This window comes from Vicugna pacos, chromosome 22 (genome assembly GCF_048564905.1).
Source record: "Vicugna pacos chromosome 22, VicPac4, whole genome shotgun sequence".
NCBI lineage: Eukaryota > Metazoa > Chordata > Mammalia > Artiodactyla > Camelidae > Vicugna > Vicugna pacos.
The window spans coordinates 7,200,039-7,217,618 of NC_133008.1; the positions used below are offsets into that span (position 1 = coordinate 7,200,039).

The 17,580-nt window shown below is 54.4% G+C and overlaps 1 protein-coding gene across 2 annotated transcripts in view; it reads left to right on the top strand.

Annotated features, from left to right (window-relative positions):
- The window catches only part of ADAMTS2 (ADAM metallopeptidase with thrombospondin type 1 motif 2), a 204,629-nt gene that overhangs the window by 60,959 nt on the left and 126,090 nt on the right, over window positions 1–17,580 (top strand). For both annotated transcript variants that reach the window (XM_072947118.1, XM_072947119.1), the window contains exon 3: window positions 9,339–9,498. In XM_072947118.1, coding sequence (XP_072803219.1) covers window positions 9,339–9,498 — 160 coding nt within the window. The remainder of the gene's footprint in view (window positions 1–9,338; window positions 9,499–17,580) is intronic.

Genomic DNA, 17,580 nt, shown 5'->3' on the forward strand with positions numbered 1-17,580 from the left:
CTGCAACCTTGACAGACGCCTGACAGTCTTGGTGCTGGAGGCTGCAAGAACGACAAGGCTGAGTGACAGACCTGGTCCTCTCACGCACACGCAGGAGTCTGCCTTGTGCTACTGCCTGTGGCTTCCCCTGAAGGAGCCAGTGAGGGTGGCAAACTGGGCGCCTAGCAGATGAGAACAGGATGCCTTTCCCTGAGACCCCAACCCTGAGGATGCCAGTGTTTTGTCTGTTTTTTTTCTAATAATGTTTTCATTATTATTTGTTACAGTGATCTGTGATCAGCGATCTTTGGTGTTACTGTGAGTGTCAGTGTTCTGAGTGCTTTAAAATTCAAAGTAACAGAGGAGATCCATTAAGCCTCTGGATTCTTATAAATGTTTAACTTTTAGTTTCCATTTCTAGTGACTACTTCATCAAAAACCGAACAGCAAAGGAACAGGGCACAGAAGAAGGGAGAGGTAGGGCGGGCGTCTTATAATTCACCAAGATCTCAGAACCAGGGATTTGTATGATGACCAGAGAACTGTCGGGTTTCAGGCCCCTGTAGTGGCACCCGAGGGTCTGGGACAGGGTTCTCTCTGTGAGCCTCCCCCCGGCCAGGCTGGGCAGACGATTAGTCGCAGAGTTCACGAGCAGAGTGGATTTGGGGTGAGAGCCAGGGTCAGGGCGTCGGCCCCTCTGCGGGACACCAGGCTGCAGGGACGCCGACAGGCTCCTGATTGAGTGCCCTTCATAACGGCGTGCTTCAGGGGCTTCTTTAATATTTATCAAGTGGGGAGAGGAAACTGATTCTTATTAATAAAAATTACATGTCAAACCAGATACACTTGCCACCGGCAGCAGGAAAATCAAAGTCCTGGAAAAATCTCAGCAAAACGTAGCCCACATTCTGTACCTTGTTCTCTTGTCAGTTTTCTTTTCTTTTTTTTTTCCAGACAGATCATTCCTGGCATGCATACTAAAGTACTTTAAACCCAGGCAATCAAACAAACCCTGCTTTCTTTGTGGAGAGCCCCCACCAAGCAGCACCCTGGCCGGTGGCCTTGAGCGGGGCTCGGGTCCTCGTCCGTTGGTCCTGGCGCTGGTCTTGAGGCAGGCGGCGTCTGGCCTCAGGGTGCCCAGTGCCGGTCACTCATGGGGCTAAGAGTGGTCGGGGCAGGTGCCGCCCAGGTTCATCAGGGCGACCCGCATGTGTGTTCCACTGATATCTGTCGGAGATGAGTTGATGCTGGTGAGGGATGTGGCTTCTCCATGAGTGGGCTGTCAGTTAGAAGCCTCTGGCTGAGTGAGGAGACCTGTGTGAACTGGTACCATGCCTCCGATTTGTCCCGCGGGGCTGCAGTGCCCTTCTGTGGGCACTCGGGGGGGGGTCCCTGCTGGGCAGCTTGCCCAACTTGGGCCCTGGCTTCCTGACAGTGACAAGGCCCGGGGCAGCATCAGACAGATCCAGTGCCCCTAGGTCAGCCCGGCGGCCTCTCACCAGAAGGCCAGCAGAGGAGATGATCCTAATTCTGGCGTAAAGGGACACCCCAAACTCTCCTGGGGTCTCTCAGATCAGAGAGGACTGCTTCTCACCAGGTTGTGTCCTGGGTTATTGTCACGCTGGGTCCCTCCAGAACGGCCCCAGGACCCTGGGCCTGTGGCATAGATGGCTCCACGCCCAGGGTGCAGGGGTCCCTCCAGAAGAGGGGCTGCCCCACTGGACCCTGATGCCCCAGTGTCCTGCCTTAACTGCCACGGTAGGCCTGGGTCTCTACTCAAGAGATACTTGTTCCACCTGGGGTTTGATTTCTAGACCCTGTGTGTCCCTGGCAGGGCTTCCAACCGCTGGGTCCCAGCAGGCAGGGGGGATGACATCACTTGGGTTGCAGAGCGCTGCCTACGTGTGCCCTGTACTACTGCAGCAGTTGCGGGGGGAAGGGGCTACCATGCCTCTTTACAGGCGAGTCATTGGAGGCCCAGGGAGCCTTGGCACCTGGACTGAGGCCACCTGGCCAGACAGAAATGGTGCCGGGAACCCAGAACATCGGACTCCCAGACCGCGCACCCGCTGCCTCCCCGCAGTTCATTCCCACACGTCCTTAAATGAACTCCATTAATGAGATGGGGCTGAGACCCGTCTTCCCCCAAACCACAAACATGGGAATGTCAGTGACAGCGAGGAGAACTCTCGCTGCTATAAACACTCTTACCCACGTGCCAGCGGAAGGGGATGTCCCTCAGTGTCACTGTCCCCCCCATCTGTGTGTCTCTCTCAGAGGACGTGTCCCGCCATTTCAGGGTCATTTATTCACTCATCTCGCAAACATTTGCTCACCCTCTCCAGGCCTGGAGGGGCCCTGGGACCCCGGGTGAGTCAGAGTGCGGGGGCCTGAGGGTTCCCACGGGCCTCTCCGCTCCTCTTTCTTCCCACAGACCGGTGACCCTGGTGCCCCAGTCTTGGCCCTCATCGCTCTGGCTCCTGCCCTTCCTCTTTGCCCCGGAAATCCAGGATGCCTCAAACCCGTGTCCTCAGGGGTCCGCCACTTCTGTGCCTCACCCTGTGCCCCTCAGAGCGTGGCCACCCGCTTCATTCTACTGCCCACCGGCACCCTGGGCTGGTTTCCTGCGGCTGCTGACAATGACTGCAAACAGCAGAAATGTTTTCTCTCACAGGGCTGGTGGCCAGAGTCTGGGGGTTGGCAGGGCTGTGGTCCCCCTGGAGGCTTAAGGGGAGACCCCTAGAGGGAATGCCCAGCCACTACGGCTAAGCTGGCATATCGGCCAGGAAATGCCAGCCTTTCTGATGTTCCGAGAGAGTCTGGAAATCTGGTCACTTATGTGAAAATCCTGATTCTTGAGTTGGGGCAACTAATTCAAGCTTTTACAAACCCCTGAGAGAAGTCTCCCGGTTGGTGGGTTAGGGAACCCCAGCCTCCATCGTCCGGCAAAGATGAACAGTTAAACAGCTATCCATGCTGAAAACCAGCTCCAGGAGCGCTCGGGAGGCCACCTAAAACACTTCAGTGACACAGCGGAACGAAAACCTGAGGATAACTGCAAAGGAGAGACGGGAGACAGCTTCACTGTGCCTGCATCGTCCTGCCCCCAGTCTTGCTCAGGGCCAAGGAGGGAGCTCCCCCGCCGAAAGTTTCCCTCACCAGGAAAGGGAGACCCGGGTGAGCGGCCAGCTTCCCCAGCCTCTCTGGGCAATGCACAAAGAGCCCACTTTGGTTTCATGCCACCCAGAGACCAGCAAAGCTGAGACGTATAGAAACAACTAGAAACCAGGAAGGACAGGGGCTCCCGCCAGCCGTGCAGGGGGAGTGACCTGCCCTGCGGAGGCCCCCAGCAGCTTCCACCACTGAAGAAACCGATGGCCAGCAGGGCCGCGGCAGACCCCCTGTGGATTTTCCAGCTGAGGTTTTGGTTCACAGGTTTTCATGTTCACGGACACCAGGCACCTGCACCCTCTTGCTCCCTTCCTCCCCCCACCCTCAACACAGGATCTGCATAGGCAGCCAGCCCAGGCCCCTGCAGCCACGTAAGTGCAAAATGCTGACTTTGACCCCTCTGGTTGACCCTCACCACCGTGTGGACACCCAGGGCTAGCCTCTGACTGTGCACATGCATGCCATTGCCCTGATTCCTGTCACCAGCCTCCACTGCCATGTGTGCGCCCATGATGAGACTCTGCAGCCAAAAAAAGTGGATGTCAACAGCCAGGGCTCAGGTAGCTGCAGTTGCCTCTGGTCCTCACTGCTGGCCCTGACTCTTCCACGAGTGTCTGCAACTGGACCCTGACGCTACACAGGTACCTCCAGCTGGCCCCATGCATGCTGCTGGCTCTGGCCACCACTACTGCCTGCCCTGGTCCCTAGCTTCTGGACCTGGGGGCCCCACTAAGAACCCCAAGAGTCCTTGCAGCCATTGCAGACCCCTTTTTTCTGAAATGATTGAATTTATTTGCATATTAGTTAGGAAAACCCCACCACCATAAATAGTACAATATTTTAAAATTTAAGAAATCATGTCTATCTAAGATAGATAGTGTATTTGACTTGTTAGACCTCTTTAAGTGCAGAAAGTGGTTCAGGTTTTGCCTTTTTTAAAATTAAGTAGCTGCCCATATGCTTTATAAAGTTCCACTCCACCCTGCAGGTGAGGGTCTTTCCTTACTCAACTCAGTCCATAACGTCTGGAAATGCACAGAAAGCTATGCAAAGCTACAAAGATTTTGAAGAATTGGGGAAACATGATAACATCAAAGGAGCAGAGTAAACTTCCAGTAACTGACCCAAAAGAAACAAGGTGCTTGAATTGCCTGATAAAGAATTCAAAATAATTGTTCTATAGATGCTCAGAAAGCTACAAGAGAACACAGAGAAACAATTTAATATGAAAACAGGAAAATGATATAAGAACAAAATGAAAAGTTCAACAAAGAGATGGGAAATATAAAAAAAGAGCCAAGTAAGTTTTGGAGCCGAAGAACACAATGACTGAACTGAAGAATTCGGCCCTGAACACCAGCAGCCAACGGGACCAGGCGGAAGAAAGAAGCAGTGAGCTGGAAGGCAGATCATGTGAGGTTGTCTAGTCAGAGGAGCCAAAAGAAAAAAGAAGGAAAAGGAATGAGGAAAGCTGTGGGACGCATTAAGAGAAACAGCCTATGCACTGTTAAAGTCCAAGGAGAAGGGGGGCGAACATGGCACAACATTTATTTAAAGAAACAGTGGTTGAGAACTTCCCAAACTTTGGAGAGAGATTTGGACATTTAAGTTCATGAAGCTCATAGGTCACCCCAAAGTGACCTTTTCCAAGGCATATGATAATAAGCTATCTAAAAGTGAAGACAAGGATAATTTTAAAAGCAGCAAGACAAAAACTTTGTCTCATACAGGAGAATCCCAATAAGGCTCTCCATGGATTTCTCAGCAGAAACCTTACAGGCCAGGAGGGGGTGGAATGATATATTCAAAGTGCTGGAGGGAAGAAAGTACCAGCAAAAAATGCTCTGCCTGGCAAAGTTGTCTTTCAGAAATGAAGGCAAGATAAAGACTTTTCCAAACAAACAAAAGCTGAGGGAGTTCACCACTACTAGTCCTGTCTTATGAGAAATGCAGAAAGTTCTTCAACCTGAAACAAAAGGACTCTAATTAGTAATGTGAAAATGTGAAAATAACATGCCACACTGGTAGGGGTAAGTATATAGTCAAAATCAGAATGTTCTAATTCTAATTCCAAAGTAGCTATCACTACAATAATTTGTTCATGGACACACAGTATAAAAAGATGTAAATTACGATGTCACAGGAATAGAAAGGATTGTAAGAGACTGCTATGAGCAAATGTACACCAACAACTTGGACAACCTAGAAGAAATGGATAGATTCCTAGAACCATACCTCCTACCATGACTGACTCATGAAGAAATAGAAAATCTAAACAGACCTGCAGTGAGTGGGGAGATTGAATCTGTAATCAAAACCTCTAAACAGAGAAAAAAGTCCACGACTACATTGTATTACGAGTGAATTCTACCAGATATTAAAGAATTAATGTCAGTTCTTCTCAGACTCTTCCAAAAATTTGGAGAGGAAGGAACACTCCTAAACTCATTTTTATGAGGCCAGCACTATCCTGATACCAAAGCCAGATAAAGATATTATAAGAAAAGAAAACTACAGGCCAGTTTCCCCAAGGAATATAGATGGAAAAATTCTCAATAAAATATTAAAACCAAATTCAGCAGCACATTAAAAAGATTGTACACTGTGATCAAGTGGGATTTATCCCTGGGATGCAGGGTTGGTTCAACATATGTGAATCAATAAATGTGATATAGAATGAAAAATAAAATTCATATCGTTATTTCAATAGATGCAGAAAAAAGCATTTGACAAAATTCAACCTCTTGCATGATAAAAACTAAACAAATTCAGTGTAGAAGGAACATACTTCAACATAATAAAAGCCAGGTATGTGACAAGCCCATAGCTGACATCACACTCAATGGTGAAAAGTTGAAAGCTTTCTCTCTAAGATCATGAATAAGACAGGGGTGCCCATTCTCACCACCTCTATTCAATATAGTACTGGAAATTCTAGCCAGAGCAGTCAGGTAATAAAAAGAAATAAAAGGCATCCAAATTGGAAAAAAAAATTGTTCCTGTTTCTTGTTGACATGATCTTGCATGTAGAAAATCATAAAGACTCTATCAAAAAAAATGTTAGAACAAATCCAGTAAAGTTTTAGGATACAAAAATCAACATAAAAAATCAGTTGCATTTCTATACACTAATAGTGAACTAGCGGAAAAAGAAATAAAACGTTCTTATTTACAATAGCATCTAAGATAGTAAAATACTTAGGCATAAATTTACCCAAAGAAGTGAAGGATTTATGCACCAAAAACTCTAAGATACTGATGAAAGATACTGAAGAAGACACAGATAAATGGGATGATGTACTGTGTTCAGGGGTCAGAAGAGTTAATATTGTTAAAATGTCCATAGTACCCCAAATCATTTATAGATTCAATGCAATTCCTGTGAAAATCCCAAATTCCGATAGAAAAAACAATCCTAAAATTTTTATGGAACCATAAAATACCTCAAAGAGTCAAAGCAATCTTGAGAAAGAACAAAGCTTGGAGGCATAATACTTTCTGTTTTCAAGCTAAATTACAAAGCTATAGTAATCAAAACAGTATGGTACTGACATAACAACAGATACACAGACCAAGGGAACAGAATCAAGAGCCCAGAAATAACCTTATGCATATACAATCAACTTATATTTGACAAGAGAGCCAAGAATACTCAATGTGGGAAGATAGCCTCTTCAATAAATGGTGGTAGGCAGATTGGATATTCATATGCAAAAGGATGAAATTGGACCCCTACCCTACACCACTCACAAAAATTAACTGGGTTAACTTGGAAACAGATTAAAGACTTGAATGTAAGACTTGAAACCATAGAACTCCTAGAAGAAAATTTAGGGGAAAAGCTCCTTGACATTGGGTATTACGCCAAAAGCATGAACAATAAAAGCAAAAATCAACAAATGGGAATACATCAAATGAAATAACTCGTGCATAGCCAAAGAACTACAAGCAAAATGAAGCAAAATGAAGCAAAATGAAAAGGCAACCTACAGAATGGGAGGAAGCATTTGCAAATCGGATAAGGGGTTGATGCCCAAAATACATAAAGAACTCATACAATTCAAAAGCAAGAAAAAAAGAAAGAAAGAAAGAAAAAGGAAAAAGAAAAGAAAATCCAGTTAAAAAATGGGCAAAGGACTCGAATAGATTTTTTTTTCCCAAAAAAGACATGCAAATGGCCAAGAAATACATGAAAAGGTGCTCAACATTACTAATCATCAGGGAAACCCAAATCAAACCCACAAAGAGATATCATCTCACATCTGTTAGAATGGCTGTTAAACACACAAGAAATAACATGTGTTGGTGAGGCCGTGGAGAAAGGGAACCCTTGTGCAGTGCTGGTGGGAATGGAAATTGGTTTAGTCACTGTGGAGGTTCCTTGAAAAATTAAAAATAGAACTATTATGTGATCAACCATTCCACTTCTGGGAATGTGTCCAAAGAAAATGAAAACAGAATATCGAAGAGGTAGCTGCACTCTCTTGTTCATTACAGCATTGTTCACAACGGACATGGAGACATTCCAAATATCCATCTAGGAATGACAAATTGATAAAGAAATGTGGTGCATACGTACGATGGAATATTACCTGGCCTTTATAATGAAGAAGATCTTGCCATTTGCAACAATATGGCTGGCACTGAAGGATATTATGCTAAGTGAAATAAACTAGACACAGAAAGACAAATACTGTTAAGATCTCACTTACGCACGGGATCTAAAAACTCAGAGAAGTCGAGTGTTGGATGGTGATTGCCGGGGGCTGGGGAGAGGAGGAAGTGGGAAGTGATGGTCAAAGGGTGCAGAATTTCAGTTATGCAAGATAAGGAAGTTCTGGAGATCTTTCATACAGCACACTGCCTATAGCTAACAATACTCTGTCATATAATTAAAATTTGCTAAGAGAGTTGATGTTATATGTAGGATTCTTACCACAAAGAATGATAACAGTAAAGGGTGTGGAGGATGCTGTGAGAGGCGCTGGCTGTTCATGGCTCTCATCGTGGTGAGAGTTTCATGAGTGTGTACTCATTCCCAAACTCAGTGAGTTGTATACGTTAACTGTGTGCATCTTTTTACGTGGTTTATGGATAATGAACCCAAAAACCCAAAGTGTGGCAGCTGGATAGGGCAGTGATGGCAGCAGGGACTCAAAGGGAGGGCACAGCCATGTGGCTGCAGTTGAGGGCTTGGAATTGGGTGGGTAGGCGGTTCTGAGCCAGGCATTGAAAGAGAATTGGCGTTTACTAGATGATCAAGGTTGGGGACAGGAGCAGGGAACCCAGAGGCCAGACGGTGTGCAGTGTGTTGGAAGGACAGGGCTGTTTCAGGGACTGGTGCATAGTGTGTGAGCTGGGGGCGGGGAGGGCAGTGGCAGGCTGAGAGCCTTGGACGCCAGAGTACAGAGCAGCCCGACTTCTGATGGGAACAGGGGTCCGTCGAGGGCTTTGCAGCTTGGAAGGTCCATAGCCGGTTCTGGGGGAAGCTGAGGTTCAGTTGCTGTACAGTCTGGGCTGGGGACCCTCGTGGATGAAAGGATGAACAGTGGGGACTATGGCCAGCTGCAGGGATGCATGCTCCACCCATGGTGTCTACTGCTGGGCAGCGCGCACTGTGGTCACAGCCTGTGTTTTCCACGGAAAGCTGGAATTCCATTTTTGAAATGTGAAATTGCAGCATTTTGAGTGTTGGGTTCAGAGCTTTGAAAATACTGTTTGGGTCCAACTGAACATGTCTGTGACAGATTCAGTTCCCAGCTGCAGTTTTGGACTTTGGGCTCCTGGAGGCGAGGGTGGGGCTGACCCAGGCAGAACCCTTTCCTCAGATGGGTTTCCCCACCGTCCAGTGGCTCTGCCCTGGTGGCTAGAAGTGGAGGCTCTGGAATGAGGGGGCCTCTAGGGCCACCTGTCCATGCCCTCCCCAGCCCAGGGCTCAAGCCAGCACCTAGCTAGGGTGCTGGCTCTGCCCTGGTGGCTAGAAGTGGAGGCTCTGGAATGAGGGGGCCTCTAGGGCCACCTGTCCATGCCCTCCCCAGCCCAGGGCTCAAGCCAGCACCTAGCTAGGGTGCTGGGCAGGGCCCACTGGTCCAGGTGGGAGCTTCTGCCCTCTGGCGCCCCCCTCGCTGCCTCCCCTCCTCCGTCTGCTGTGCTCGGGGAATTTGAACCATCTCGTCTTTGCCCTGCAGGCTGGCCTGATCCGTATGGAGGAAGAGGAGTTCTTCATTGAGCCGCTGGAGAAGGGGCTAGCGGCCAAGGAGGCTGAGCAGGGCCGTGTGCACGTGGTGTATCGCCGGCCGCACACCCCCAGGCCCCCTCCTCTGGGGGGACCACAGGCCCTGGACACAGGTAAGGCTGCTACAGGTGGGAGCGTTGCATGGTGAACCCTGAATGTTCTCCCAGGGGTCTCAGGCACCCTCTCTGCAGGCCTGGTCCCAGGTCGAGGCTGAGACCTGCCCTTGGTGACCGCACAGCACCGTGGTCTGGGTGCATGTGGGTCATAAACCTGCGGGTCTGAGGCCTCCATAGCGGGCAGTCAAGGCTGCCTGAGGGCCTTACCTTCTGCTCTCCGAGGGTTGGCAGGTGTCAGCGATCACGGGGAGTCCAGCCCAGGCCTGTGCCCCAGCCTCAGTCCCGCGCCTGTCTCTGAGCCTGTGCGTCTGCCGAAGGCGTCTGCTGCCCGCAGACAGCCTCTCCCCTGCCCCTGCACTGCGCTGTCCCTGCGAAGGTGACCGCCCCTCCCGGGCTGCTCACAGAGAAAGGCCTGAGCGCCCCTTTGGCCCTTTCGGATCCTGCTCCCTCTGGGAGACAGCGAGGTGCCGGGAGGGGAAGGGAGTGCTCCACAGAGACCCCCGAGGTGCACCCAGTGGCCTCGGCACCCTGTGCACAGGCTCATGTGAAAAGTGTGCTCTGGGCCCAGGAGCGTGGGAGGTGCTGCTGGGCAGGCTCGGTGCAGCCTCTCCGGACCCTCCGGGAGGCCAGGCCCACCCCCAGCCCATCCCTCCCCAGCGTTCTCAGGGTCTGGGTCCCGGGTCGCAGCCAGACCAGGTCGAGCTCTGGCTGTGGTCCTTGCAAGACTGGCTCTTGTGGAGCGGGCTCAGCCCTCAGTGTCTGTTTCCAGACCCTTTGCTCTGCTCAGTCACGGCAAGTGGCAAGGGCAGGGCTTGGAGGCCTGGGTCTCGGGTCAGGCTCCGCTGCCTGTTTGCAGGAAGCCCCGGGGGGCCAGCCCAGCGTGCTGTGATTAGCCAGGACTCTCCCAGCGCCCCAAGCAGCCCTGGCTCATTTATTTGAGGCCTCTCTGACTTCCTAGCTGACAGATAAATTGGGTGCAGCCTGGCAGGGCACCATTCTAATTTCAAGGAACGCTGTCAGGTACCTTTGCAAAGGAATTGCTCCACCAGGAAGCAGGGCTCTCTAGAGCCGATCGATACGTCCGGCAGGCCCTTCTTCTCAGGGGATGAATCGATGTCTTTCTGGGCTGCTGACAGCAGGGGGGGCCCCCAGGCGCTGCCCGCCGGCCTCCCCCAGCTTCGGCCCCTCCTGCCTCTTTCCCACTCTTGGGCTTCTCTGCATGGGGAGGAATGGAGAATAACCCCATGGGTGAGGGCAGGAGTGAGAATGGGGCAGGGGACGTGCTCCCAATCAGGGATCAGGGCCCCCGGTTTTGCTCCTTGCTGGTTGTCCGCCCTTGGGCAGGTTTGGGCCTCTGGTCTCTGCCTTCTCGTCTGTGCAGAGGGATTAAAAGTGCCTGCGTCTGAGACAAATGAGGGCCTGGCCACTGTGGGCTCGGGGCTTCCGGGCTAGCCTCTGCTGGGAGACTTGAGGTTCCTGGGGGGGCCCCCCTGCTTAGGCTGGGCGAGGTGAGGCTGCCAGGCGCCCTGGCCATGCTACCAGACTCAGATTCCATGTGGTACCTGTCCCCTGGGCACAGCAGCCCTCCCCTGTGGCCTGGCCAGCCTTGCCTGATTCTCGGGGCTTCTGTGGGTCTTTTGGCATCTTCTCTTGAATCCTTCCCCCCACGCCCTCTGCCTATCTGTCTTCTGTGAAAACTTGGAACTCAGAATGCAGGAAAGGAATTTCAAACTCTGAATAAGCCCAGAAACCATTGACCTTAGAAGATTCTGGGGACAGCCAACTGCATGGTCTGGGGCTGAGGCTGCACTGAAGTGGGAGGGGTCGGGGGAGCTGTCCCAGGCTGAGCTCTAGACCTCAGCCCTCAGCCCTGGGCTGTGGGTGTTTCGGCTCCGGGCTGTGGGCCAAGGACAGTGGGTCTGGGCCACAGACCCAGAGTCTGGCACCAAGCCTCCTTTCCTTGATGTCCCTGCCCAGTGTCAGCTTGACCCCGTGCGGATGACTTGTCCACGGAGAGCACATTTCTCCTTGCATGTGCCTGATTGTTTCCACTGGGCCCAGGGCTGAGGCCCACTCGCTGGCTGGAGGTGGTCCAGACACATTTTATGCTGGGGCTGCTCTGAGTGACTTCAGACGGTCCAGCCCTCCGTCAGCCTGGGCCTCGCCAGGGCCCGCAGGGGCAGCGAGGAGATACATAAAAGCGGTGTCCTTGGCTGGGTGTGCACCTGGCCTCTGTGCTTTTTCCTGCGAGAGGACACAGCCTGCTGGGCGCAGGACACCAGGACCTCTTTGCAAAGGCTCTCAATGTGTATGTATAAGCCAGGGGACCCTCCTTCCGGTGAATTCTGATGGGAACCCTGACGTATCGGTGTGGCCCTGGCCAAAGCAGGCAGGAGGTGCTGACCGGAGGCTTCCTCCCGCCCCACAAGGGACTTCTGGAAGCAAGTTTGAAACACCCACTTACTGACAGGCCGTGGATATAATGGGTCCTCTGAGGAAGGGGAAAGGCTGTCCTGGGCCTCCTGGCCTGGGAGATTGGCATCTGGCTGGGTGTGGGTGTGAGAATAGGGCTGGGGGTGCCTGTGGGGATTGGTGGGGGTGTGGGGGTGCCTTGGAGGGTGGTGAGAGTCAGGGCATCTGATCCCCAGGGGAGGGGACAGCACGCTCAGGACACCCTGGGAAACAGTCTGGCAATTTCCTCAAAAGGTTCAACCTAGAGTTACCCTGTGACCCAGCAATTCTTCTAGGTTTGTACCCAAGAGTAATGAAATTATGTGTCAACACAAAAACCACACAGGAGAAGACAGTGTCGGGGAGGCAGCGTGTGCAGAGGCGGCTCGCAGGCCCCGGGGAGCAGGATCTGGGCCTGAGGCTCAGTTCCAGTCCCAGAGTCAGTGTGGCCATTCTCCCCAAGTCACCTCTGTTACTCCCGTTAAATGAGGTGAGCGGCCCCTCCCAGTGCTGTTTAAGAGAAGGCGGGGCTTATAAAAGAGGCGTGTATGCCCAACTCAGGCTCCAGACACGTTTTGAACAGCCCACGTCCAATTTTTTAATTGCAGAAATGTCTCGCAGAATTAAGAGTTCCACAGGGTATCTGTGGCTGGTGGGTGTGGGTATGGGGGTTGCCTGTGGGGGGATTGGTGGGGGGTACCTTTGGGGGGGTTGGTGGGGGTGCCTGTGGGGGGTTGGGGGGTGCCTGTAGGGGTGGGGGTGTCGCACTCAGCCCCTCCAGGGCACTGAGCCTCGTTGCTGTTGCTTTGTTTCCCTGAGCCGCCAGCAGGCTTCCTGGGGTGACCTCAGGGGCTCCCGGAGCCTCACTAATGGTCAGCTGCTGGGCTGCCGGCTGCCTGGGGAAATGGATGGAAAGTGAAGGTTTTAACATATCTTCCGGGACTCAGGGCAGGGTCGGGGGTGTGCACTGGGCAGCTTGAGCCCAGGAGGAGAGTACTGGGGTGGGCAAGGGGTCGAGGGAGACTGGGGAGACATCTCTCCTCACTGGCCTCACGGGTGTTACAGAAGCATCTCTGCTTGGCTCTGCTGGGCCTGGGAGCCTGGCTGGGCCAGGAGGGCAGAGCTCTGAGCCCAGGCTGCCAGTGTGGCCTTTTAGAGAGAGGCGATTCAGGCATCTTCAGGCCTCCCCTGGGATGGACTCTTCTCCAGCACCCTGAGTCCCATTCTCAGTCCTCCCTAGAGCCAGCCCTGTGCCTGGGGCCATATGTTGGGAGGTGTGCTCTGTGACACTGGCCTCTCTGGTGCTTGCATGTGAACGTGTGTATGTGTGTCTGCACGTGTGGGCATGCACTTGTGTTTGCATTTGCACGCAAGCATGGACAGAGCCTCACTCCGAGCTCTGGGCCCCTGCCTGAGCCCTGCCCTGGCTGCCATCTGTCACCACTGTCTGGGGCTGTGATGGGAAGCCAGGGCCAGGGGGTGTGGGGTGAGGAGCCCCCAGCCCAGCCGGGAAGCCCTGCTCAGAGCTTGCACGGGGTGATCCTGGAATGTCACACGACTCCAAGTCTCAGGCTGCCATGGCCCACTCCCACCTGCCGGGCGGCTTGAAACACCCGCAGCTCATCCTCTCATAGTTTGGGAGGGCAGAAGCCTGAAATCAGTGTCGCTGGGCTGAAATGGAGGTGTGGGCAGGGCTGGGTTCCTTCCGGAGGGTCTGGGGGAGTTTGTTCCTTGCCGGTCCCAGCTTCTGGTGGCTGCTAGCGTTTCTTGGCTTGTGGCTGCGTCCCTCCAGTCTCTGCCTGCCTCTGTGGTCATGTACCACATAGGACCCGGTACCTTTGGGGGCCACCACTCAGCTTGTGCAGGGAGTGAGCCGCCTCCCTTACTAGGCTGGCTGTGCAGTGAATGGGGAGCGCATTCGTGGAGGAGCAACACTGCCGGCGTCTTTCACTTCTTCTCAGGGGACGGTGCTCAGGCACAGCTCAGGCAGGCCCCTTGCCCCGCTTCTGCCTCAGCTGGACCCTGGTGCGGTGCAGTTTCAGCCAGACTGTGGGGCCTGGAGAAGCTGGGCGGAGCCCGAGAGACCACGCGCATGGAGAAGCCGGCCTTGCAGAACTTGGGATTCCGGGAAGATCCCCGCTTGCTAGGAAAGATCCCTGGGCCGCGTGCTGGGCATGTGGTCTCTGTCAGGCACACAGTGCCAGTCGCAGGAAGTCGTGCCATTCCCAGGACAAGGGCTGCAAACTCAGAGGCCTGCAGGGCTCGGCAGGCAGGGCCAGTAGGACAGCACAGAGGATCAGAAAAAGAATGGCAGCCACCCTTGGTCTGGCTCTCGTTTTCCTGCCTTGGATACAAACCCGGCCGCAGAGAGTGCATCTCTGCTAAAGTGGGAACAGCAGCGTGAGTGCGGGGGCACATGGCGTCTGGCCTGGGCCTCACCGCGGGCACAGGACGGACGGGAGACCTTGTCCCCAGGGCAGCCCCTCCTTGGCTCCTTTGATTGAGACCTAGTGGGAGTGTGGGCCGGGGGGCAGCCAGTCCTCTTACTGTCAAGAGAATCCAGACATCAGAACTTTTATGTGAACTCTCCTGATTTTAAAGCGTTGCTTCAAGTTTCTGAAAAGCACCATATGGGCCAAATAAAACACGACCCCCAGGGGCCACCTGTGCTTTATGAGATGCACAGGCGGAAGTGTCCCTTGCCCTCCTCATGGGCCCTCTGCGGTCCCCGGGTAGGGCCTTGGGACAGAGGAGGAGCTGTGGGTTCCTGCGGGGCAGGTGGTTCCCGGCCCGCAGTGCCTCCCGCCCCGCCTCGCTCCGGGCCTGGGCCGAGGAAGGAGCAGTCAGACAGCTCCGTGCCTGTGACCTTGGCTGCCTCCTCCTCGGAAACAGCCAGTGCCAAGCCTCTGCCCGCCGCTGTCTGGCTGCGGCGTCCTCCCTGGCGGGCAGAGGAGGCACACTGCCCTCGGGAGCGCTCTGCCCTGCTGCTGCCAGGGGAAGCCTGTGAAGAGAGAGGGGTTGGGGAGCCAGCGCTGCGTGGCTCCTCCACGTGGCCAAGCGTGGCCCGCCGGCACAGTCTCCACCCGGCGGCCCACAGCCCTCCCTCCCCTCCTGACCCGCTGCGTGGCTCTGCCCCGTCCCGGTGCCCTGAGCCACGTAGTCTTCCAGGCTGCCAAGGAGCCAGGAGTGAAGCTCATGGCAGGCGCTCGGGCCAGGAGCTGGAGGGTTGGAGCTGATGCCCGGCGCTCACGGAGGCCACAGACTAGAATGTTCCAGGGTCTGCATGAAGTCCCGCAGGCAGTGGGCAGCCTCAGCAAGGGAAAGGGCCTGACAGATGGTTCTGTGTTTTAGCCAGCCTGGTCTGGTCCTGGATGAAGGCCGGCCAGGAGGCCAGGGCAATGGTGCCCGGAGTGAGTGTATCCCTGTTAAGACAGGCCACGGATGGGAAGTGGGCAAGGCTCCACTGAGTGGCAGGAAGATGGCCAGGCCTGCCTCAGTGATGCAGTGGGTGTGAGTCATAAGGGCCCAGCCAAGGGTGAAGCCTGACGGGGGGTGGGGGGTAGGGATTGGGGATAACAGGCAGCAGGTGTGGAGGGGGCGTTAGCCTGCTGGAAGCCAGACTCGGGGGGCTTTCTGCCCTACAGCGGTCTTAGGGTCCTGTTGCAAGTTATCACAAACTTAGTGTCTTGAAACAACACAGATTTATTCTCTTATAGTTCCAGAGGTCAGAGGTCCAAAATGGATCTGAGGGGCTAAAATCAGTGGGGCTGGCTTCCTCTAGCGACCTGAGAGGCGACCCTGTTCTTGGCCTCTCCCAGCTTCTGGCAGCCCTGGGCACTCCTTGGCTTGTGGCTGCATCACTCCAGTCTCCGCTCTGTGTTCACAGCCCCTTCCCCTCATCTGCGGTCAAGTTTCTCTCTGTCCGTCTCTTATGAGGACACTTACGATTATGTTTGACTCACTGGGATAATCCAGCAGCGTCTTCTCATGTCAGGATTCTTAACTTAATCACATCTGCTAAGTCTTTTTAGCTGTATAATTTACTCACAGGTTCTGGGGATGAGGGTGAATCCTGGCCATGACTCAGCCTGCGTGATATCAAAGTGTTGACGTCTGAGGTCCCTGTGGAAGTGGGGGAGAGGCCTTTGGCAGGCTTTGCACCCTGAGCCCTAGACCTGGCCAGAGTCCAAATGCTGGGGCCTCTCTCTGCTCTGTGTCCCCCAACCAGGCACCTTCTGAGCCATTCGCCAGAGCCTGGGGCCTGGCCTGGCGCTCTCAGGTGGTGACTGAAGGGCTCTCCCACTGCACTTGGCTCGTGCCCTGTCCAGTGGCTGTTGCCGGCTCTCTGAATTACTGAAAGTCTGGGACCTCGGGGCTCGATGCCCAGGGCCCTCTCAGGCCCTCCTCCTCGTTCTGCCCCCGGGCTGTGCCTGCAGCTTGGGGACTAGAGGAAACCCAAGGAGAAGGGCCGATTGTGAAACCTGAGGCAGCTGGCCCAGCTCCGGGAGGCGTGCTTCAGAGCTGAGCGCACCCTTGGCAGAGGCCTCGGCACTCCCACTGCTCCGCGGCCAGCCCCCTGGACAGCTGTTGGAGATACCAGTGCAGTGACGTGGCCTCACGCCGGGGTGGTGGGCGGGGGCCAGCTCCGGGACAGCCCAGGCTGCGCATTCTCCGAGGCCTGGTGCTGTCTGGGGTCAGACTTCGGAGACCACTCCAGAGCTGTCTGCTGAGCCAGGGGGCTTTCTGCCTGGGCTCTGTGGCTTGGGGTCCCTGCCCGGTGGGCTCCGAAGGCAAAGGTGATGCCTGCAGCCAGGCAAGGGCTTGGGCCCACCTCAGCCTTCAGTAGAGACTTGCCCTGCGTGCCCTCCTCCCCTGCCCCGGCCCCCGCCCTGACGCCCTCTGTGACTGGCACTCGATCTGGCTGGCGCAGACAGCCCGCGGGCTCAGCTCCGCTCCTCAGACTGAAACTTAGTGTCCCCTGTGTCTCGGGCCTGCCCTCCCCCCTTCCTCTCCCCTCCCGCACTTGTATGGGACCTGGTTCGGGGTGGAACTGGCCAGGTGAGTGTGGCCAGGATGGGCCTGGCTCTTCGGAGCCCCGGGAACAGACAGATGATGAATGTGACCCAGGGATGGAGATCTCGGTGCTGACCTGGCTGTGGCCTCAACTCAGGTGCAGGGGACAGTTCTCAGAGGAGCCACCTCAGCACAGAGGCCAGGGCAGTTTGGTGTAAGGGGTCCAGTGTGCCTGCCTGGGCCGCTTACCCAACCCCACTGGGTCTCGCTGTCCTCACCTCTAGAATGGGGGTGATGTCGCAGGGGCTGCTGACCCTCGTCGCACCCTTGGCGTGGCCCCCGCCCCGTGCGCGCTCTTCCCTACGCTCAAGACCCGGGGCTGCTCGCCCCAGCGCGGAGGCCCTCTCCGCCCTCGCTGCCCGTCTCCGAGGCGCTCTCTTCATCAGACAGGATGCACTGATGCTCTTTCTTTCTTTCCTTTATAGTGAGTGACCCCCGAAGAGCTTTCTGTTGGCGCACAGTAACCGCGCCTGGCTTCCAGACCACATGCGGTCTCAGAGCGAAGCTCTGCTCTGGGTGCATCTGGAGTTTAATTAACAAGGGCAGTGTGCCTAG